This window comes from Poecilia mexicana, unplaced genomic scaffold, assembly GCF_051168715.1.
Source record: "Poecilia mexicana isolate PSO_F unplaced genomic scaffold, ASM5116871v1 scaffold_2, whole genome shotgun sequence".
Lineage (NCBI taxonomy): Eukaryota > Metazoa > Chordata > Actinopteri > Cyprinodontiformes > Poeciliidae > Poecilia > Poecilia mexicana.
This window is the reverse complement of record NW_028263371.1, coordinates 58,162,240-58,185,572: the sequence shown is the minus strand read 5'-3', so window position 1 is coordinate 58,185,572 and position 23,333 is coordinate 58,162,240. Positions and strand designations below refer to the sequence as shown.

Genomic DNA, 23,333 nt, shown 5'->3' with positions numbered 1-23,333 from the left:
ATTTAAATATTTAGCTTGCTAACTAAATATTTTGCTTATTTTTAGCTTCAAGCTAAATATATAAGCTCAAATATTTAGATTGCTAACAAAATACTTAAGTTGGAGCAAAATATTTAGTTTTCAAACTAAATATTTAGTTTGCAGCCTTAACTGTAGGTCCTTTTAAAAATGTATTTATGTGAAATTTTCCTCTAAAAATGAGTGAACATATAACAAAAGTAGTAAAAATTACAGTTGCATTGTTTTTTGAAAACAATACTTAAAATACTTTATTTTTTGCATAACTTGTGTTTGGTACCAGAACACAAACGGCCATAAATACAAACATACTCATAATTTGGAGATTATGGCTCAAGTTTCCTGAACTTGGCTCCATCTGCTGCAAACGTCATGCATAAAAACACACAAAATTGGTTCATTGACAAATTGCATTGCAAGTTGCAAGATTTGTTTACAGTTTTATGTGCTTCAAATGAAGAAAAGCCCACAGAAAGAGGCTGCGAGTCCAGATGTCCGTCCTGTAGCTCGTGTGTCGGTGGTGAGCTTGTGTTCAGTTGTAAACGTAGGCACTGGTGTTACTGGACATCAGTCAGAGGAGCTTAAGGCCTGGACTGTTGGCACCGAGCTCCAGCGGCTTTTCAAGCGCTTCTAGTTCATCTTGTGCTGATAAAAAAGCATTTTAAAAGTGCTTCTGTTAGGATGCTTTAGATTTGTAAAATGTAGCCGAGCCTCCAAAAATACCTGGAGGCTCGGCTACATCTTTACCTGCAACAGGTAAAGATCTTCTGACGAATAAATCAGGAAGCCCAGAGAAATGGACAAACAAAAATACAAAAATAGATCTTCTGACCGTCTGTCCTGAGAGCAGCACTGGAGCACAAGTCATTTTTCTGAACATTAAATATTTCAGCCCATGTCAGATAATCAGTGTGGGTCTAAAAGCAGCAGGCTACAGTAACAGGACTACATGTACCAAACCTCACAGCAAGCTGGCATGCTCACTAGCTGCAAAACAATAACGCAGTAACAGTAAACATCATGTTAAATAAGAACCCTGGTCCCACCTGGAAGATTCAGCCGCAGGATTTCAGCCTGCAGAGGAGCAGCAGATATTAGATCTTAACGCTGCAAACACACAGTTGCAAGCCAACAAGCAGAAATTCAAGCCAAAACTCAAACCGTACCTGCGTTTCCATTCCCCGCATAAACGCACAATTCTGTATTTCTAAAATTAACTTGCTTAATAGAGACATGCCCTGAAGCGATAAAAAGTTTTGTTGCTAGGATGAGGTGATTTTTTTGGCCGTAGTTAAATTTATTTATTTTGCAAAACTGAAATGGAAACAATTTTTTTCACATCACGAGTCACATGATCAACAAGTGGATTTTACCGCTGACAGAAACCATGAAGAAGACGAACAGGAAGTAGACGGAGGAGCACGTTCTTAAATGAATTACTGCGTGAATAAACTTATTCACGTGTGATTTTAATTATTTTTCTGGTTTAATGAAAACACAACAATTGTGTTTTTTCAGCATTCTGATTATTGACAAAGTTTTGGAAACTTTGTCAATATTTGTAATGGAAACACAGCTACTGAGCTCCTCCACATGCGCTATAGGAAAAATGTGCTCCTTAGCATTGGAGCTAAGTTAGGGGCTAGCTGGAAGGTTAACTACGGCTACGCTCCTTTGGCTGCTAGCCAAGCTAAGCTAAACTAAAATAAGCGCACATTTAAATTTAAGATGCTTTTCGTTGCTTCTTAAACCAAACTCTTAGTAGAGGAAGACTTGTTATTTTCTGTACAGTTTATTCCTGATCTCTTTAACGTAAAGGAGTCGCAGGCTTAAGAAATCGTCACGTCTGGATGCGGTTTGATGAAAACAAACAAAATCATTTAACCAGCAAACGAAACCTTTTCTCCAAGATATTTAGCTCAAGAGCAGGAAGGGTCAAGCTAAGAAACTAATTAATTTCCCTTTCTCTAGTCTAATGTGGCTAAAAATTCAGCTTTCGTTTAATTATTGCACAAAATCTCCATTTTCCCGACTTGTTTTGCATCGGAAACAGAAGTGAAATCGTAACATTCCCCCTTCAGGCTCAGGACGTGTCCAGCATGGCACATACCGACGATTATCCGTTATTTCAGCCTCCAAAACACAAGAGTTTAAAACAGTTTGAGGAGTTCCTCTGGTGTATTTACAGACTCTGCTCTCTGAAGTACCGCTGGGTTTCGGTCCAGTTTGTCCTCCATGTTGGTTTGGGTCGCTGCTCCGCTTCATTTTCCCAAACAGAAACACGGAGAGAAACGATCCTCACCGTTTCCTGCCGTTTCTGCAGGTTCCCAGCCAGCAGAGGAAGACCGCCGTTCGCCTCTAAACCTCCACGGTTTTGTAATAAATGTGTTGATAAATGCTGTCCAGCTGGTTCTGCAGGGCGTGGAACGACGGCCTATGGGTCGGCTCGGTGTGCCAGCAGTCCTTCATGATCCGGTAAATATTGGGAGGGCAGCGGTCGGGACAGCCCAGCCGATGCCCCGATTTCAAAATGTCCATCACCTCCTTATTGCTTTTTCCTGAACAAAGAGAGACATGAAAAGATAAGAGATTAAGCAGAAATAAATAAATAAAATTGTTTCCATTACAGATGTGTTCAAACCTTTGTTGATATTCTACTAAAGTTGAAAAAACACAACTTTGTAAATGCATTGCTTCCATTAAATAAGAAACGCGATAAAAAAAAAAAATCACGTGAATAAGTTTGTTCAGGTGATACTTATTAAAAACCACTTCCTGTTCGTCTTCTTTGTTGTTTCCTCCAGTGGTAACATCCTGTCATTGATCAGGAGCAAGAAAAGTGTTTCCATCACAGTTTTATGAAATAAACTCATTTTGATACAAAAAAAGACTCATTCTAGCAGCAAAACGAGAAACTTTTTTAATTGTCGTGTTTCTATTAGGTGAATTTATTTCCTAAATGCCAAATTGCTCATTTCTATGGAAACGCAGCTCATGCCTGGTGAACTTTTGGTTAAAACATTTTTATTCTTCGTTCAGTGAACAAAGTATTCAGAAATTAACTCAAAGAAGAGAACTGATACTACATAATAAAGTTATTTAAATAAAAGTAAAAAGCACACTCTTTCCAAAAAGTAAGTCAACTACCCAACCCTGGTCGGGAAAAATGAAATTAACATTTTTGCTAGAAGTTGTTTTGTTTTTGTCCTCAGTCAGCAACAGAAAGACACCAAACTAGCTCTTAAATGAGTTACAACAGAAGAACTAGTCCATCCATTTACACTGAGCTGCTTTAACAGCTGACCTATCATGCTTCCATTAACAGGTTGGGTTAGTTCTACGGTAAAAACTAATTATGCTCTTATAATTTTATGCACAAAATCATTCTTAGTTATTGAGATTCAAGTCTTCTCATGGGTTTCTGTCACTTTAAATCAGATAAACTGCTGCTGCTGGCCACGCTCCCAACTCAACGTTTACACTCATGAACCACCACACATGTTTGAAAAGCAGAACTGGAGCCTCCTGCACAACCAACAAGAATGTAGCAAATGGTTTCTGGATGGCAAATTCACAACTTTGTTGAGTCCTCCTGTTTTCGTTTTCTGGAGCGAGTTTGTATTTTTCTTCTGTTCTCTGTGGTTGCAGCATTTTTTGTTTTAAAGTATTGACTCTGTGCAAAAACACAAAAACCTTACCAAGTACTTTGGTCTAGTTTCTTACTATACTTGAAATAAGACAAAACTAGCTTATAGGCAACTTTTCAGCAAGAAACAGAAACTTATTTTTAGTTAATAATTTCATAATATTGGTGAAGAAATATGAGTTATAAGCTAAACTTCTAAGTAAAGAAACTAAATATCTGGTTTAGACATTAAAGCTAAACAAATTTGCGAGGTTTGAATATCTCAAATTATCTTTTACACAATTTATAGATCTCTGGTTTAAAGATCCTGCTGAACTATATGATGAAACAGCTTGCCATACTTGTCCTCACAGGGTGTTTTTAATTTACAGCGCTAATCAGGTCTGAACAAAGATTTTCAGGTTTTAGTTTCCATGTTCGCTGAGCTAATGCAGCTCAGAGGCAGCAGAGGTTTTCTAATGCAAATCCGGCGTTTTAAAGGCTGATCAGAGGCCGTTTGCATGAACTGCTACAGCGTTCTGTGGGCTGCAGCTGGTTTGAATGTGGTTTTATCTTTGCTTCCCTCTGGCTAACAGTTAGCCAAACCGCAGCAGAGGAGATGACTTCTGCTCACAAACTCCCAGCAAATCTGCACATTTCAGGAAGTTTTATTATAAGATTGGGGTCAACATTTTGTTTCCATAGTAACCTTGAAATGTTTTTGGCTCCAGTCCATCAATGCACCATCGTTTCCTCCACTAGGCAACTAAAACTGGAAAAATATGATTTTCTTTTCTTTTTTTGCAATATGTCTTCAAATGTCTGTCATGAACTCGGGCTGTTAAGATGCTAAAACACTGGATAGTTATATCATCTGCAACACAGTGAAGCAAAATTAACTAAAATTTACTCTACATGCTTTCAAGTTTGACATATTCCTGCTGATAAGCTAATTATGTGACCCAGGTGTCGAGTCAGAGACAAATTTAAAAGCTGTGGGACTTTGACTGTGGAGGTCTGGAGTTTAACACTGAAAAGGTTCAGATCATGCGCCAGGATGGCCCAGTCAAAGCCCAGACTAAATCCAATAGAGAATATTTGGAAATCTGACTCATTTTATAAATATGGACATCAACAAACCCCAAAAAGAGCGTCGGCTGTCACTGCAGTGAAAGGTAAACAGTGAAACACACTGCAAAAAATGAATGACGCAAACTCCAAAATATAAAAAAAACACTATAAAAATCAAATGCAACCAAAAAAAGCTGCAAAAATAGGAAATAAAAGCAAATAGTAAAAACTGCAACAAGTATAAAAAGCTACAAACTTGCTCCAAAATACGTTAGTCCTCCAGGCCACCAGGGGGAGTCAGCCACCAAACCATATGGCACCAGACTCAGTAAAGTCGGATTGTCACGATTTAACGGGATGTCCAGAAGAATATTGGATATAATGTTATAGAACACCAACATATTTAAGTATCTAACATGATCTACTCCAGACTCCCCCTGGTGGTCAGGAGGACATGTTTTCTGGGGCGAGTTTGTGTTTTGCTTCTGTTCCGAGCAGTTTTGTTTTAAAGTATTGACTCAAAGGGGCTAAATACTAACACACACTATAAATCACATCTTTATTTGGAAAAGAAAATTCAGAATCATGATTCATTTTCTTTTAAGCTTCATAATTAAGCATTACTTTGTCTATCACTTAAAATATCAATGAAATCCACGGAGGTTTGTGTCCCAACAGAGCAAAACGTTTCTAGGGTATGAATCTTTCTGCAGGGCATTGCAACACTTTCATTGTTCCTTTGTTTGAAGATCAAACTGGTTTGTTCACAAATTAACCCAAGGCAGGAAATGACTACTGTACCTTCGTACGGCATTTTCCCGCGTGACATCATCTCATACAGAAGCACGCCAAACGACCAGACGTCTGATTTGACAGAGAAGCGTTGGTGCAGCACCGCCTCAGGCGCTGTCCACCGCACCGGGATCTTCGTGTTTCTGCTGGCAGTGTAGACGCTGTCCTGCAGCAAACATTACAGCTACATCAGAATCATTCCTTTAACCAACAACAAATCCTTTTCTTCAACATGTTCAGCTCCAGAGCAAGAAGGCTTGAACTAACTATCTATTATGGTCCAAGCAGCTCTGAAGGTCTGGTTTTCAGTCTAGACTCAAAGGAAATCAGTTGAAGTTAGAGGAAGTCGGCTGTTTTGCAGTTTTCTGGAAAACTGCAAAACAGTTTTCTGGAAGTGTCTTATTAGTGAAATAATCTGCCAGTGGAACTAGATGAAAAGGTCGATAGAATGTTTGCTTTTTCATTAGTATTAAGGGATTTTTTACTTAAATTAAGCTCCAATATCTTGTTGAAAAGTTACTTGAAAGTTAGTTTTGCCTTATTTCCAGTGTACAAAGATATTTACACTAAAATCTAGACCAAAAATACTTGGTAAGATTCATACAACCAGCTGACCGAATGTGCTGGAGCTCTGTTTGGGTTGCTAGGTAACGGGCAGAGTTCCGCTCAAGTTGCTAGGTAACAGGCAGAGTTCCGCTCGGGTTGCTAGGTAACAGGCAGAGTTCCGCTCAGGTTGTTAGGTAACAGGCAGAGTTCCGCTCGGGTTGCTAGGTAACGGGGTATTGCCTGCTGACTTGTGATGTTACATTCTGGAGGTTTTAGAAACAACTTCATTTTCCAGACTCTTACATTAATTTATCTCGAAAAAGCAGTGTTTTTTATGCACTTGTTCTGTTTTCATAAGCAGCAGAAACCAAAATGGAAGCACAAGAATATCCAAAATGTGAATTTTTCATAATTTCTCCTGTTTAAGTGTTGTGAAATATTCAATCAAGGCACATTAAAAGTTCTTAAGAAGCCGAAGCTTCAGAAATAAACCCTTTTGAACCTGACTGGTGAGATAAAACCTGATTTACCTTAATTATCCGAGCCAGTCCGAAGTCCGCCACCTTGCAGATCAGGTCGTCTCCCACCAGGATGTTTCTGGCGGCCAGGTCTCTGTGGACGATGTGTCTGTCCTCCAGGTAGCCCATGCCGTCTGCAATCTGGCCGCTCATGTAGATGAGATGAGCTGTTTTCAGCAGCTTTCCTTCCTCAGCTGCAAACACAGTTTCACACTCAGACCAAACGGAAACCGCTGCCAATGCTGGAGCAAATTAAAGTCCTACAGACGGTTTTATGTGAACCTAGACAGTTTTTAAGATCATTTTTGCCAATGGAAGCATAAAATGTTAATTTTTTCCATGTTCTGGTGCAGATTAAGGTTTCCCAGCATGATTAGCTTGTTAGTCAGTTAGACACTGCTAACTAACAAGTTAGCTGCGCTATCCTAAAGCACTAATCATAAATGTTTTCTGAACAAATTGTTGAAAATGAGAATTTGTTCTCAATCAACTTACCTGGTTAAATAAAGTTTAAATTAAAATAAACATTAGTTATGCTAATGCTAAAGCTTTACACCATTAGCGGGAGCTTACGCTAGGCGCTAAATTCAACCATGTTGGAAACCATAAAGCCCTTTGGTGCTGAATTTATGTTTATATGTTGTTTGTTGTTTTTTTGTCGGTTTTATTTTGTTCCTGCATGTTTCTGGTTTGAAGTGAAGCTGCTATATAAGCAGTTTTCATCCACTTCAAAATAAAAGCATGAATATAAACAACTGTTATTGAGAACCAATAACAGTTTGTAATCAAAACTTCATTCAACAAAAAGTTGACCAAACATCCAGTTAATTATCGCTTTAGGATTTATCCAGAAGAATCAAGACATGGGAAGCTAAGTGCCTCCCACAAGTGAGAGCTTGTGACATAAAGTTTGTGCGCCCTGGCGTTCAGGTGAACTCACAGTCCAGGTAGGACTTGAGGCTTCCTTTGCTCATGAGTTCGGTGACGATGTAGACGGGTTCCCCTCTGGAGCACATGGCCAGCAGCTGGATCAGCTTCGGGTGGTGGAGGCTCTTCAGCGCCTGGACCTCCTTCACAAACTCGTCCTGCTTCGTGTCCTCTGAGGAAAACAAGCTGCGCTTAGCCTTTCTACTGATTTATTTCAATTAATGCTCTTATATTTGGCTTTTCATCGTAATGCTGCAGGTTGTGGGGAAAAGCATCCGAAACATTCATGAAACACTTTGAGAAACTACGGCAGCGTTTCTGGAAGAAAGAAAACAGGAAGAGCGCATTTCCGTCCAAACTCAGAAATTCTCTAAAGATAAAACTTCTTTTAAAAAACTGACTTTTAAATGTGAAACTTTTTTTACTTTTGAAAGTCAGAAATGTTCATGGGTTTTTTTTTTCCAATAAGATTTTTGAGATTAATCTAAAAATCTCTGACTTTTTTTCCAGCAAGACTTTCCAGACTCAGAAATTTTCTCTTTTTTTCCACAAATTTCTCTGATTAATCCCAACAAAATTCTAGTAAATTTGTGACTTTCCAAATTCAGATATATTTTAACAACATGTTTCAAGATTAATGTGAAAAGGTTTTTTCTAGCAAATTTTCAGCTTTCCAAAGTTTTTCCTCCATAGATCCAGATTTTACTAATTTTACTTTAACCTGGGAGAAATGTCCTGTAAAACGTGAATCTGCTGCCAGTGCAGCTGCAGCTAAAATCAGTATTAAGAAATTAGACTTTACTACTTAAAATGAGCTTCTGTTTCTCGCTGGAAAGTTCATTTTGAGTTTGTTTTTCTTCTTTAAAGTCTAAAATATTTCACTGGAAACCAGACCAGAAATACTTGCTGGCCGCCAGAGGGCGCTGTGTGTCCTCAGAAAACAGGAGGGAAGATGATTAAAAAAAATTCCATAAATTTCTTTATGGGATTAAATTTTCATCAGAATTGTTGTTTTCTGTTCTTTAATATTTTTAATATCAAATATAAGTTAAAATAATTGTTTTAAATGTTCTTTCATGATTTTATTCATAAATATGCTTTTCTTCTTAAACCAGCAGGAAATGGAAAATAAAAATGCCAAATGAACTCTGCGGCAAAAACCCAACAGAACTACAGAAATAATATTAAATTTGATGTGATTACTATAAAGCATCACTGTTTTTATGCTTTATGCTATTAAAACCTAATACAGTAATAAACATTGCATTTTACACTCATCACTTCTGCTTTTCTAACTAATGATTCACTGTGAATTACAGTTTGTCTGATGCAAAGATCAGCTTTTAACAGGACATTAAATCCTGCAGCAGCTTCATTAAGCTGTAAAATATTAACTTTTCATTAAAGTAATTCTGACGGACTTTATGTAAAGATTTTATTCTGGTCAAACAACAGAGAATCATTTCAACTAAACTGGAGGAAAAACAATCACAGCTGTTATCAGATGCTGGTTTTGCGTCAGTCAGTCTTCCTGTACCTTGTTTCAGCATCTTTATGGCCACTTTCTGGTTCTCTTTGGTCCAAATGGCTTCCCATACTTGTCCAAAGTTTCCTTCTCCCAGTTTGTGGAGGAGTTTGAACTCTTCCCGCGGTCTCTCCCACGGCTCCATGTCGAAGAGTTCCCGCTGCGCAAAAACACAAACAAAACGTTTCAAAGATTCATCGCAGTTTATGGCCGGAGCAGAACGTCGGAGTGTCGTCCCACAAAGCAGCGACTGCATGGCGAATCAGAGCCAGACAAAAATCTGACATTTTCTCTAAAACACGAGGAAATTTCTGAGTTTGAAACATCAAAAATGTCTGAAAAAAATCTGAATTTTTCAGATTAATCTGAGAAACTTCCCAAAAAAACTTTGAAACTCCAAAAGTTGAAAATTTCCAAACATTTAAATTGTTTTACTTCTGAAACTCAGAAATTCTTGTTTTTCTAGGATTTTCTGAGATTAATCTAAAATTTTGAATTTTTCTATCAATCAATCAAATTTTATTTGTATAGCACATTTCAGCAGCAAGGCATTTAAAGGCGCTTTACATAATTAAAAAACAAAATAAAAACAGCATGTGACATTGAATAAACAGTAAGAAAGAGAGATTTTGGGAAAAAAAAGAAAAAGATTTAAAAAAAGATCAAATTTTCAAATAATTTGCTCATTTTTAGCTCCTCCTAATTTCTGTCTCAGCTCGGTGTCTGTTTTGAAGAGTATTTATGAACTTTATTTTGAAGGTTTAATGTAGAAAGCGGTATTTCCTGTTAGCCCTTTAGTAGTTTTTAGCTGAATCTGCTGTATTCCTCCTGTTTGATGCAGAAACAGACAAAAACAACCAGTCTGTGTATTTTACTCATTTTAAATAAAGGCCTGTTTCTTTTTATGCTTGAAGATCCAAATATTCTGAACAGTTTTTAAATTAACTCGCATTCCTTTTTACCAGAAGACGCTTTTTAAAATAACTGGACAGTAATTATGGAGAAACTTTGCAGTTATTGTCCAGGTTTTAATTTCATATTCAGTTTTTAAATATTTTATGTTTCTGTGAATTTGGTTCTCATTTTTCCTATTTTGGAAAAATAAAGGAATTTATTTTCTGTAAATGACGATGCTGGAAAGTATGGCTGACGTATGGAGCTCCAAAAAGGACAGAAATTCTGTTTTTCTTCACTTTTCCACACACTAATCACTCCTTGAGCCTCATGTTTTAATAAAACCTGGATTTTGGGTCCAAACCTCTTCCTGGATTATTTGTGCGTTTTACCAAATTATTTGCAGAAAAATTGAAGTTTTTTTTTGTAAAGCATATCTAAAATGTTGTCAGGAAAAGGCAGATTGTGAAGCTGAAAGACTCTTTAGCCATGCTACCTGAAATGCTATTGGCTAGCGCTGGCAAACAGCCAATGAAGGAGCGCCATTTATTTCCCTTGGCACTGATTGGCTGAACCCTCAAAATCAAAGATTTCCTAAATGTTGGCTCCTATGGTAAAGCTAAAATGGCTGCCACTCTGTTTATTAATGAATATTAAGGCAGTAATGAATGTTTTTCCAGATGGTTTTAATGTTTGTGGATTTAGTCAGACAGTCAAGATCACCGACGGTTTTTGCTTCACAGTTTCGGTTTTTACTGTTGCTGACAAGAATTTTCTGATAATCCATCAATGTGTTTAATGGGAGGAACGAACAATAAAAAACATAAATCAGGTTTAAATGAGAAACAAAAATTTATTTGAGTTAAAATAAAATTATTCAACAACTGATTAAAAAACTGATTAATAAATAATTTTCTGGGATTATAAATAAAACAAAGGATATTGTTTTCATGTTATGAAAAATTAAAGTTAAAAACAAATCAAGATAAATTGAAATTGGAAGTAAGGACACTTATTTTCACCTTACATTTCAGTCACATTTCAATGAATACTTGGATAAAAGCACTATAAAAGAATAAAAATCTCAACAGAAATGAAACAAGAATCAACATTTTAAATTTCATTAAACTGCAAAACATTAACATTGATTTTATGATTAAAGACAAATAAACTTAGATTATTTAATTGCAACAAAGCGTTAGTTAGGAGGGAAATAAGCACAAAGTAGAGGGAAAAATCAGGAAATATTCCTCTGAAAATGATGCTACATAACTGTGACTAATCTTAGAAACATGTTTGCTCCAATAAAATCACTAAAATGAGTTCAGTGACCCGTTTACTGGTGAAGAACAGTTTATCTGAAACGGAGTCATGAATATTATTTTATTAAATTGCCGTCAAGTGCAACAAAGCTGCATGAGAAAGATTTTATTATGAAGTAATTTGAAGAAATATGAGATTTTTTTTTAATTTCTCACATTTAATAACTCAGTTTATCTTTGTGTGAAATTATGATGGGAGGACCTGAAACATTTAAACGTAAAATAAATAAATAAATAAATGAAATTTACTGAGGATTAAAGTTAAAAACAAAACATTTTGCCACTTTTGGCTTGTTAACTGGATGAATATTAAAGAAAGAAAACATTCAGTATGCATTTAAATGAAATTAATCAAAAACAAATCATATTGAGAACCAGGTACTTTAAATATATGATGCCACTATTTGAAAATACAAAATGAAAAAACGAAAATTAATATTTGAAAAAGTAACAATTGAAATAAAAAAGAACACGATTTTATGTCCAAACGTCCTGGAGTTCCACTGAGGTTGCCAGGTAACGAGCAGAGTTCCTCTGTGGTTGCTAAGTAACGAGCACAGTTCCTCTGTGGTTGCTAGGTAATGGGCAGAGTTCCGCTGTGGTTGCTAAGGAACGAGCAGAGTTCCTCTGTGGTTGCTAGGTAATAGGCAGAGTTCCTCTGTGGTTGCTAAGGAACGAGCAGAGTTCTGCTATGGTTTCTAGGTAATGAGCAGAGTTTCTCTGTAGTTCCGCTGAGATTGCTACATTTTTCAGACACTAAAAAACATGAACTATCAAAAACCGGCTAAATGGTTTTTCCAGCACTTTGTTGGTTTTTAGAGGCAGCAGAAACCCAAATGGAAGAATAAAAATATGTAAAAGGAATTTTCCTTTAAAGAAAGCAATTTGAAAATAAAACAATATTCTGGCGCGTAGCAAACTGATTATTTTTCTTTGGTTATCTGGAGTCAGACAGTGAGGAATGACTTCCAGCATTAAATTATGAAATATTTCCGATGTGCTTTGGTTTGAGTTACAGGTAACAGGAACGGTGCGGGCGCTGGCGGCGTTCCCTGCATGTGCCGGGTCAACATTCCCAGTCTGGGAAAAGCAGACAAACCGGCTCGGTACACGCAGCAAAGCATGAAGGGCAACCGGAGTCACTGTGCCACTCCTTAAACCTAATACAAATATTTTCCTCCGTCTCTGCATCCACGTTCACATTTAAAGGCGTTTCTGCTTCGTGTCGCCGCCTCAGACTCACAGCTTCCGCTGGAAGGGAAGAGAGAAGAGGGAGGAATCACCGACTGACCTTCACTCTGCACATTTTCATTCATCCTTAAGTTAAATAATTCTGTTGGAGTTTTCTATTTTTCAGCAGATGTGAGGAAATCTGAGCGGTTGGCTCCCAAACTGATGAGACGTGGAAACGGAAAGCTGCTAGCTGGGAGTTAAAAATAGCTGCGTAATCACAGAGCCGACACTTAAACCGTTCCGCTTTTTTAAATCTACTGATCCCAACGCAGCGTTTCTAAACAGAAAGCAAAGAAAAACTAAATACACCGCAGGATGCAGAGGAGTTCAGGGTTGAGTCAACGTGCAAACAGACAGTCCCACAGCATGACTCCTCCAGCACCATGCCTCCGAGTTCAGACTAGGGGTTTTTTCTTCTTCGTGGACCAAACAAAACATACGTGACCAAACTGATTAAACGCATTTTTAATTAACTTTTTTTTGTTATTTTCAGAACACAATCACTCAGAAAAAAAAATGGAAACAACTATGGCTGGTGCACAACCAGTCCACTGTGATTAATCAATTAATGAAATAATTATCAACTAATTTATTACTTCAATCATCTTTACTTGGACTATATTAACTCTAAAATATTAAATTTTCTGAATAAACAACTCTCAGAGAAGTAATTCTCAGAGGAAAAACTGCACAAAAAATATATAGATGAATATTTTTGTCAGCCGCACAAGATCCCACCTGCCAGCTTCCTGTTAGCCTGTTAGCAATGACTAGCATTGGTTCTGTTGTCAACAAAACGCGCTACACCTTAAATGTACACCTGATATATAAAAGAAAAAGGGACGCAGTGCTTTGCTACTAATAATTTTTGTTTAAATTGGTTTTAATTATTTTTTTTAATCATGAGGTAGAGGTCAGTGGGTCAGTAGCGCTAGCTTGACTATGAGAACCTTAACATGAAGATGTGCTGCAGAATTTGATGTTTTGGTTAAGTTAAAATAAAAAAGGCAACCTAAACACCAACTCTGACAGGTCATCAGTAGAGCAGGTGTTTAAATGAGCTAATCTACCGCCGCTGTGTTAGCTTAGCTAGTAGCAGCGATAGCTAATCTGACACAGCAATCACTTATTAATAATCACACAATAAACATCAAGCCTGAAAACATAAAACTGTAACTGACATGTTGGTGTGTTTTTTGCTGTCGAATCCTGCTACACTGGTGGAGCTGTTGTTAGTCGGTTGCTATGGCGATGGGTCTGCATGTAGCGTAGCCGAAACAGAGTGGTTTTGAGTCGTTCTGCAACAGGTTTTTCTGTGTTATTTTTCGCCGTGGCGCTCTGCACTGAGTTAATAAAAGCTTCATCTCCAGGTTTTGTTTAGTTAACGGGATCGTTCCACTGCAGCAGCGCCGCTAAAACAATCGTCTCTTTACCCTCCAGCTTTGTGTGCATGTTGGTGGAAACAACATGCAACGTGTCTGTACGAAGTTGTGGACAAACGGAGAGCACCTAATCAGTTATTGATCATATTTGCAGGAAATGCTGAACAGTAAAAATTTTTCCGCCATCGTTTTGGCGCCCGCTCTAGCGCGGCACCCGTATGCATCACATGTGGTGTAATTATCTGTGACGTCCATTGCTGGGTAGATTGGAAGCCGTCTTAAATTTTTCCATTTGCCAATAATGTGGTGAACGATTAGCTTGGAAATGAAATTAAAATCTTCCCTGATTGACGGGAAACAGCCTTGATGTCTTTCTACTGGGAGCATTAAACTTTCCCACCTTCCAGACAAACAAAACTGATTAACAAGGTTTTTAAGGGATAAACTTTAGAACAGAAATGTGTGAATTTCTGTTTCTTTGTCTTTTAAAGAGCCTGGGTCTCAGCAGCAGATGCTCTGAATGCACGACGCAGCAGATTTTCTGACAGCCAAGCATTTTTACCCCAAACACAACAAAGACACAGGATTACAAATTATTTTAGGTTTAAATTATATTTCTGGTCACAACCAGAGGAAATGCTGCCACACAGCAAAACAAATCAGGAACTGAAATTACTGGTAAAGGTTTTTGCACAACAACCTTCCAGATTTACTATTTATTCATCTGAGTCTAAAGACGAGAAAGAGCAGAAAACATAAAACATTTTTCTGTATGTTCTTTAAATACGAGTCTTATTTTCGTCCCAAATTATTGCATCTAATCCCTAAAAAATGTATAAAAATTGGAACAAAATACATAAACTAAATCAACGCAAGAAAAGTAAACTAAAACAGAAATGGTTAAAAAGAAGAAAATCAAAAATAAAATAATCCTAATATAGACAAAATACGAAATATGTAAAAGAAAAAACTGAAAAAAGTAAATATAAATTAAAAATATTTAATAAAACTCAGTCTAGCAAAATAAGTAAATAAAATAAACCCTATAAAATAAAATAAGTGTGACAGAATGAAAATAATTGTTTCTAAATATGTAGCCATATAAAACAAAAGAAGCTTTATTAAATTTTATTTAAAGATATCTAATTATATTTTCATGTATAAATCTATACAATAAAATAAAACAAAAAGTCATAATGAGATAAAAATAAAGTAAATAAAATTAAACAAAATAAACCCAATAAAATAAATTAAATAAACAATAACCCTGATAAAACAAAGGCGAGGGTTAGCTAGAGGAGTAAACAGTAAGCAGTATCCTACCTGCTGGGCGCACGGCTCCGCCAGGTTCACCCCGAGGCTCCGCGGGTTCTTCTGGTAGTAGGAGACCAACTCGCCCAGCGTGGCGAACGACAGCTGGTCAGACACGAAGTACGCGCCGATCACCGAGCGCTGCACCCGGAAGTGGAAGACCTTCCCCTCGCTCCGCGCTGCCAGACAGGGTCAAAGGTCACAGGTAGGAAGGTCACAGTGAGACACAGAAAACTGAAATTTAGATGAATGCAATGTTTTTTTTTTGTTTTTTTTTTTAGAAAAACAAGGATATTTCTGAGTATGAAAAATGTAAAATTTCCTATAAAAACTCAAATTCTGAGAATAATCTCAGAAATTTTCTATAACAAAAATGAAAGATTTAAAACTGGCAAGAAAAAATTGTGAAGTTCTAAGATTAATCTCAGGAATTTTCAAATTCAAAAATACTTTAGTTTTTAAATAAAGTATTATTTTTATTCAAAAATAAAGTAATAAGGGAAACTAAAAATCTTTAAATTTCGAAACTAAGAAATCTGTAAGTTTATCCTATAAGATTTCTTTACATTTCATAAAGATGAATGTAAATTCCTGCCAAGTATCTCTGTATTATTTAAAAATCAAATATTCATAATAAAACACAGTAAAAGTAATAATGTTAGAAGGATAAAAAAATACAATTTTATATAAATTTAAATTTCACTTAAAAAAATACAAACTGGCTAAAAAATTGAAATAAAGTAGATACAAATAAATAGAAAGTATTTAATAAAATCATGTAAATTTAGTAAAATAAAACAAATTTAAAATATAAACCATATAAAATAAATATTAATAAAAATCAAAATAAAATAATATGAAACATAAAAAAAAATATTCTAAAACCTAAAGGTGGAAGCTTTTATTGTGATGAATGTGACTCAGCAACAAAAAGTACCAATAATTTTTAACCAGCAGCTTGAAACTGAAGGAATGATGAAGGTAAAACGTAAATCTGCTGAGTAATGAATGCTGAGGAAATGCTGAGTCAGCCTCTCACCAGACACCGTGTACTCGTCGCTGTGACTCTCACTGATGCGAACCAGGAAGGCGCCATCTTTGTTTTGGGAAGCGAGCAGCAGCTTCTCTGCTTTCACGCGGTTTATGTTCCCGTAGTACCACCTGACAGGAAGTGGGGGGACAGGAAGTGGGGGGACAGGAAGTGGAGGGACAGAAGGGACAGGAAGTGGGGGGGACAGGATGTGGAGGGACAGAAGGGACAGGAAGTGGGGGGACAGGAAGTGGAGGGACAGAAGGGACAGGAAGTGGGGGGGACAGGATGTGGAGGGACAGAAGGGACAGGAAGTGGGGGGGACAGGATGTGGAGGGACAGAAAGGACAGGAAGTGGGGGGACAGGATGTGGAGGGACAGGAAGTGGGGGGGACAGGATGTGGAGGGACAGAAGGGACAGGAAGTGGAGAGACAGGCAGTCAGGATTAAAGAAACAACAACAAATACGATAACTGATTTACTGGATGATAAATCATCCCAGAAGTGATAAACGATAATATTGTGGTTTTGAGACAGTTTAATATAATGGTAATAACAGAATAATCAGAATCAGCTGAACTTCATCCAAAACAAAATCAGTTTCATCCAAAGAAAAATACAAACATGGATGAGCAGAACTTTCATTAGAGGAGAATAAATATATTAACTACTGCAAGAAAACTTTCAGTAGTATTTTAGTACGCTGTACATTTTAGTTTTATTATGTTGAGTAATTTCACTGAATGAAAAACAAACATGTTTAAGAAACAGAAACACAGCTGCAGTTTTTGTTAGTGTTAAACTAAAATAAATTGATTTTTTTGTAATTTTATTCACAGGAATAATTTTCTTTTTGGTCCAAAAATAAAAAATCCATGATTTTGTATTTTGGTCTGATTAATGTTGTAATTTTTAAATATTATATGAAATATTATATGATTGTTTTTTTTAAATATGTTACTCAGAACTTTTACTTTCTGCGTCATTTTGATGTTTAAATAATATTTTTATTATTATGTGAAGCTTTTGCTTTAAAACATGCAATTTAAATAAAGTTTTATAATTATTATTACTATTATTAGTAGGAGTATTACTGGAGTATCTTTTTTATCAAATACTTTTTTACTCCTACTTGATTAATTTCTTGGATGTCTACTTTTTACTTCTGAGTAAAAATAATTTATAATACTCTTACTTCAGTACAGTTGTTGGTACTTTACGCGCCTTTACAGACTTTTATCATTCAGTTTTGGTAAAAAGAGAGAAAACATAAATCCTGAAAATGGAAATTATTGAGTTGTTTTGTGTGGTTATTAATTGATTATTAACTGACAGGTTTAGCTGAATTGAGCTGCAAACAGAAACTTTTTAATGAAACTGTGTTTCTGGACTTCCTCCTCCAGACTGTGGCAGTAACAAAACGCCGCAGCGGTCCGGCCGGGTCCGGTCTGTCTGCTCAGATTTCAGAAACTGTTTACCCGGACTTATCCGGGTGGGCGGCTCCGCTCTCTGTGGCGCTCGGGTTTCACAGAAACTAACAACACGAAGCGCAGATCTCAGATAAAATGCTGGGAATCTGACGGCGCTGTCAGAGACTCGATGCTGGGAAACTTCAAACAGGAAACATTTCTGGTGATGCAGCTGATTACGAACGCACCACGGCTCATCGTCCGAAAATGAGCTTAGTGTCGATATTTAAACCACCAAGTCAGAAGAGAGGAACATTTAGTGCTGGAGATGGAGGACAGAGAGTTGGTGAACGGTAAAGGTGCAATCACACCAGCCACGTTTCATCCGCTTCAACCCGACTCCAGTCCGTTTGCCTAGAAAGTCCGGTTGGGTTGGTGTGAAAGCTAAGCTAACTCTGAACGCTAAGCTAACTCTGAATGCTACGCTAACTCTGAACGCTAAGCTCACTCTGGTCCACCTCCAAACCTCAGTCTGGGTTCAGTTGAAGTGAACTCTGGTTCAGTTTTAATTCATATGTGAACGCCAAGCAGACCGGAAACCGCTCCACAAATAGGAAGTGGACTACAGCGCAGGGCATTCTGGGTAAATACAACCAAAACAGCGCCAGCAAATTCAGAGCCCAATCTGGTTCCCAAAGTTTTCGGACCGGTGTCGCTCATTTCCACAGAAGGAGAATTCACACAGGGCTGTTCTTATTAAATGCAATCAGACTTCTGTGTGAGCGGTTTGACCCGGAAGTGACCCGGGTGCACAGAGGAAGAACACTGACGTCACTCTGTTCACAGCAGCAACAATGGCCGCCACCGCCATTTATGGGTAGATTTTAAAGCATCACAGACAAAAAAAATCCTCAGACATGATTTAGAAAGATGAACAACTGCTTTCAGGTTGTGCACACAAAAACTTTCCATAATAAACATTTCTCACAGAATAAATAAATGCAGAGTGTCGGTGTTTTCATCTGTAGTAACTGAGTCTTTTCTGATTGGCGATCAGTAGGAAGGTCTGCAGATTGATAAAGGAGGATACATAAACAAAGAAGTCACAACTCTGCCATCTTTGGTGCAAATCTGCTTTTAATTTATTTATTAATTAGTTATGGCTGAAAACTTATAATTAATATATATTAAATATCGCCAAAAACAGCAAGTGCTTACAAAGGAAGACCCAACTCCTGTTCTTTTTTCTGAAAATTGGATGTTTTTTCTTTAAACCCAATTTTTAGGTTTTGGATCAACAATGATTCGGTCAATTGTTTCCAAAAAATAAATAAAGAAGACAAAAGAAAAACAAAACTGACAGCTTTATTGTTTTAATTAAAATTGACCATCTTGGTTTATTGTTGTGCAGATTAAACAAAACTATTTATTTTTGTATTTTTAGGTGTTTCTTTATTTCTGGTCCAGAGCCTGAAGCAAACATCATTTTCCATGTTTTCCACAGTAGGAATGGTTGTATGTGTGTGTGTGTGTGTGTGTGTGTGTGTGGGTGTGCGTGTGTGTGTGTGTGTGTGTGTGTGTGTGTGTGTGTGTGTGTGTGTGCGCGCGCTGGGTATGTGGTGTGAACATAAGTCGACCTTAAAGAGAGCGTTCTGCTGAAACATGATGACTCCATGCAGGCTGGATAAATAATGGAGGAGTTGCAGCTGCAGGGCGTTTCAGCCATATTTTCTCTCATCTGCAGAAGAAGAATCGAGTGACCGGCCCCAAAAGATGCTGCTGGTCACTGTGACCTCTGACCCTAAGGCTTCATATGTGGTGTGATGATAACATAATGGTATAAACCATTACAAAACATGAAAACATGTCATGTTTAATGTAATCATCTCAGTCAAAACTAAACATTTGGTGACGTTTTGCCTTATTTTTACACTCACATTAATTTCTCACAAAGGATGAAATATTATAAACCTTCCCAAATGTTTAATTTTATATATCATTAGAAGAAAACATTGGGGAAAAAAACTAACAATGGATTAGCCTGCTGGCAAATATGTAAACATCCTTAAGTGAATCTCTTGGTTGAGAGCCATGTAGCTAGCCGGCTCTCTAGCTACACACACAAATGTTGCGGTTTTCCTCCCAATAGAACAGAATCTACTGGACTATCAGGAGGGAAACATCCGAACAGACATTTTCCACAAACAGGAGATCGCTACCAATCTAGAAAGGTAGCTACAATACTAGCTGAACAGCAAGTGTTCAGATAGATAACGAGGTAGCTACGCTAGCTAGATACGTAGATACAGAGCTAGCTAGATCACTCTGTAGCTACATAGAGGCTAGCTAGAAAGATAGCCGTTATCTAGACAGAAGTTAGCTAGATCTCTGGCAGTCTATCCAGAGTTGTAGCTAGGGAGTTAGCTATATAGCTAGCGAGGTAGTGAGGCAGCTGTCTAGCTAGATATGTAGCTATAGTATCTATCACCAGAGAGCTAGCTAGCTCTATCTGTACTGTATTCCACCTGAGAGGAAAATAGTTATTTTTACAGTCACAACAAAGCAAATAAATTCATAAATATGTAGAGATGAAGCAGAATATTTAGTCTCAATAGAAAATGAGCTGATTGGAGACAAAAGTTGGCATCAATTATTGTTTTCTGGTGCTTTAGGGTCCAATCTGAGTCTATGTGGACTAAAAGCTTCAGGTGCAGTAATAAATGCGAGGTTTGGATCCTCCACTAATTCACGCTCTGATTGTTGGAAACGTGTGCAGACGATCGGGCCGTCCCACACGCTCTCTACAGCGGCGGGAATGCAGGAGATGCTGCCATCGATTTTCTAATAAATGAAGACAAAAAGGCTGAAGGTTTGCAAAAACAGACGACTGAGGAACCTGAATCCAATATGGCCGCTGCACAGATAAAACAGGTTGGAGGAGATGTTCACTTCCCTCCATAACACAGAAAACGCATCGTTATCAGCCTGTGCTGCTAAAAGTACTGAGTATTTTACTTTTACTGAAGTATAGAGTGTTACTTTACCTAGTTTTGGCTTTTTGATGATTGTTTTACATTTTAACTTCCATAATTGTATTTGATTGCATGGAAAGTGCTCCATAAAATCTGATTTACTGGATTCTGGTCTTACCTAAAAAAATACATCAAAACACTCATGTTGATGTGTTTTTATGTGGAAAATTTAAGATTTGAGACTAAAAATGATAAAATTCTTCTGGGAAAATGTTTTTTTCAGTCTGTCGGCTTCGTTAGTCCGTCTGACATTTAAATGCAGCTTCAAGTTTCTCACAGATTTTTATATTTGGAAATAAAGGAGTAAACTTCTGCCAAAAAACTCAGGAATTATTAATCTCAGAAATGTTTAGGGAAAAAAACAAGGAGATTTCTGAGTTGCCATTCAAACATTTTTCACTTTTAAAACTCAGAAACAGCCAGAACATTTTTGCAAAACTTGCATTTGCAAGTTTTAAAACTCAGAAATGTTCATGTTTTTTCTCAAGGATTTCTGAGTTTAAATATAAGGCAAAAATGACGAGTAAAAAGAAAATTTATGATTAATTTTGGAAACTTTTAAGAAAAGAAACTGGGAAATTTCAGTCGAACATTTTCAGAATAATCTAAAATGTTTCTGTTTCTTAAAGCAAATCTGACTTTTCAAACTGAAATTTCAACGTTTTTTGTCAACAATTTATCAATCTCAAAATTTCTCCGTTTTTTCTAGAAAATTTTTAATTTCTCAATTTAAAAATTTCAAACTTTTTTCTAGAACATTTCTGAGATTATTGTCAAGACTTATTTTTATTTTTGACAGAAATGTTCTCCTCCTTTTGTTTTGTTTTTTCTATCTCTAATAGCCCAGATGTTGTATGGAAAGCAGCCCGAACAGGTTCTGAACAGGTCCAGATCAGGTTCGGTCGGACTCACTTGTGTTTGGCGAACTCGTCCTGCAGCAGAGCCACGTAGTTGGCCGGGATGAGCCCGGACTGCGGCGCCCCGGTCAGCTTCTTGGCCAGCACGTAGTCGCCCCGCTTCTCGATCACCGACAGCTTGTCGCCCTCCTTCACCGTCAGCTCGTCGTCGCTCCGGGCCTGGAAGTCGTACAGCGCCGCGTACAGCTGCACCGGCCGCTTCTTGGGCGACGGGGCGCGGATGTCCCCCGACACGGTGCGGATCTCCGCCGACCGGGCCCCCGGGTTGGCGATGACCAGGTTCGGGACGGGCGGGTAGCGGGGACCCGGCCAGATCCAGTTCCAGAGCCGGGAGCAGCAGGGGCAGCAGGCGCGGCAGCAGTTCTCCATCCTGGATCATGAAGGAGCTCCGAACCGGGCCTGGGACACACAGTCAGCAGCCTCTCCGTCCGCCGGGAACATAATGAATCCGCAGCGCGGGGCGGCCCGCCGAGCCGGACGAACCGGTTTCCTTTTTTGTTGAGATCATGGATCTTCGCTCCGCGCCTGCAGTGCGCACAGCGGCTGCGGGAATGCGGAAACCGGACTCTCCTCCATCCGAAGCGGCTCGGGTCGCTGCGGGGGCTCGGTGCCGGTGCCGCATGGCTCCCGGAGGTTAATCCATTCAGCGCAGCTGAGGAGGCGCAGAGGTGACCCTGAAGGTGAGGCGGGACGGTGCGTAAAGAGGTTCGGGTTTGGCGCTCCGCACAACATCCAGGCTGCGCACCGAGGAGGAGGAGGAGAGAGGAAGGTGCAGCAAACAGGGCGGGAGGGGCAGAAACCGGCAAGTTTTCATCACTTCATCAAACAAAGGAGTGTTTAATTAATGACATCATCACGGATTCATGTGTCCATTCATCACCAGATTTACTCAGTGAGCTGCAGGTTTAACTTGTATCCAAAACAAGAAGCAGCTGAAATATCTGAAGCTGTTTTAGGCGATTCAACACATTTTAATGAGAAATTTATTTGATTTAACTACAGAAAAAATATCTTACCAATGGGAAATTAAATTAAATTAATATATCAGCGGGAATAAACTAATTTATTTAATACATCCTCTGGCTCCATACTGTTCCCAAAGAAATAACTCCATAATTTCCAAATACTTTAATATTGTGTAATAAATAATACGGCTTAATATAAAGTACAACATTTGCAAAACATGTTAAAAAATAAGATAAAAATATTTGAGGTTTGATTTCCAGATTTCTAAAACATTACAGAGTTTTACTTTATCGGCAGATTTATATAGGAACAAAATCTCACCTGCAGAATGTCATTGGTTGCGTCGCTGGAGGAGGGTGTATGGAAAGCCATCCAGTTCAAAAATATCTGACTTCTAAAATTTAAACGTTAACATTTTCTGTAAATTTTAACTAAAATTATTATACCCTTGTTAACTAGCTAGCTAACTTTTTTGTGTCTTAGCGATGTACAATGACAAGTGATTGTCATCGAAAGTCAACATATGGAAGTCTGGGCGGTGGCAGCAACAAAAGTTAAAAATTCTTCTACTTTCTTTTGTCGCATAGCTAACCTGCATCTGCATGTCTACGTTTACGAGCGCAAAATTTCACATGCAAGAATGTCACCACTCGCTTGGCCAAAGGAAGTATATGAAAACCATCCAGTTCAAAAATATGTAGGCAACATGTCAACATTTTCTGTATAGCTTTTTTTGCATCGATTGTAAGTGATGGACTTGACATACAGGTAGCACACAAAATCTCAAATGCATAAATGTCAATAGTCGCTTGGCT

The 23,333-nt window shown here is 37.9% G+C and overlaps 1 protein-coding gene across 1 annotated transcript; it reads right to left on the bottom strand.

The window, feature by feature from the left end:
- Positions 1 to 239: 239 nt before the first annotated feature.
- On the bottom strand, positions 240 to 22,319 carry srms (src-related kinase lacking C-terminal regulatory tyrosine and N-terminal myristylation sites). Its single transcript, XM_088003679.1, has 8 exons — positions 21,548 to 22,319; positions 16,204 to 16,325; positions 15,177 to 15,343; positions 9,035 to 9,182; positions 7,511 to 7,669; positions 6,583 to 6,764; positions 5,516 to 5,672; positions 240 to 2,576 (listed from the first exon to the last, which is right to left on the bottom strand). Exons 1-8 carry the CDS (start codon positions 21,919 to 21,921, stop codon positions 2,377 to 2,379), a joined length of 1,509 nt encoding a protein of 502 aa, XP_087859805.1. The 5' UTR covers positions 21,922 to 22,319; the 3' UTR covers positions 240 to 2,376.
- Between the last annotated feature and the right edge of the window lie 1,014 nt (positions 22,320 to 23,333).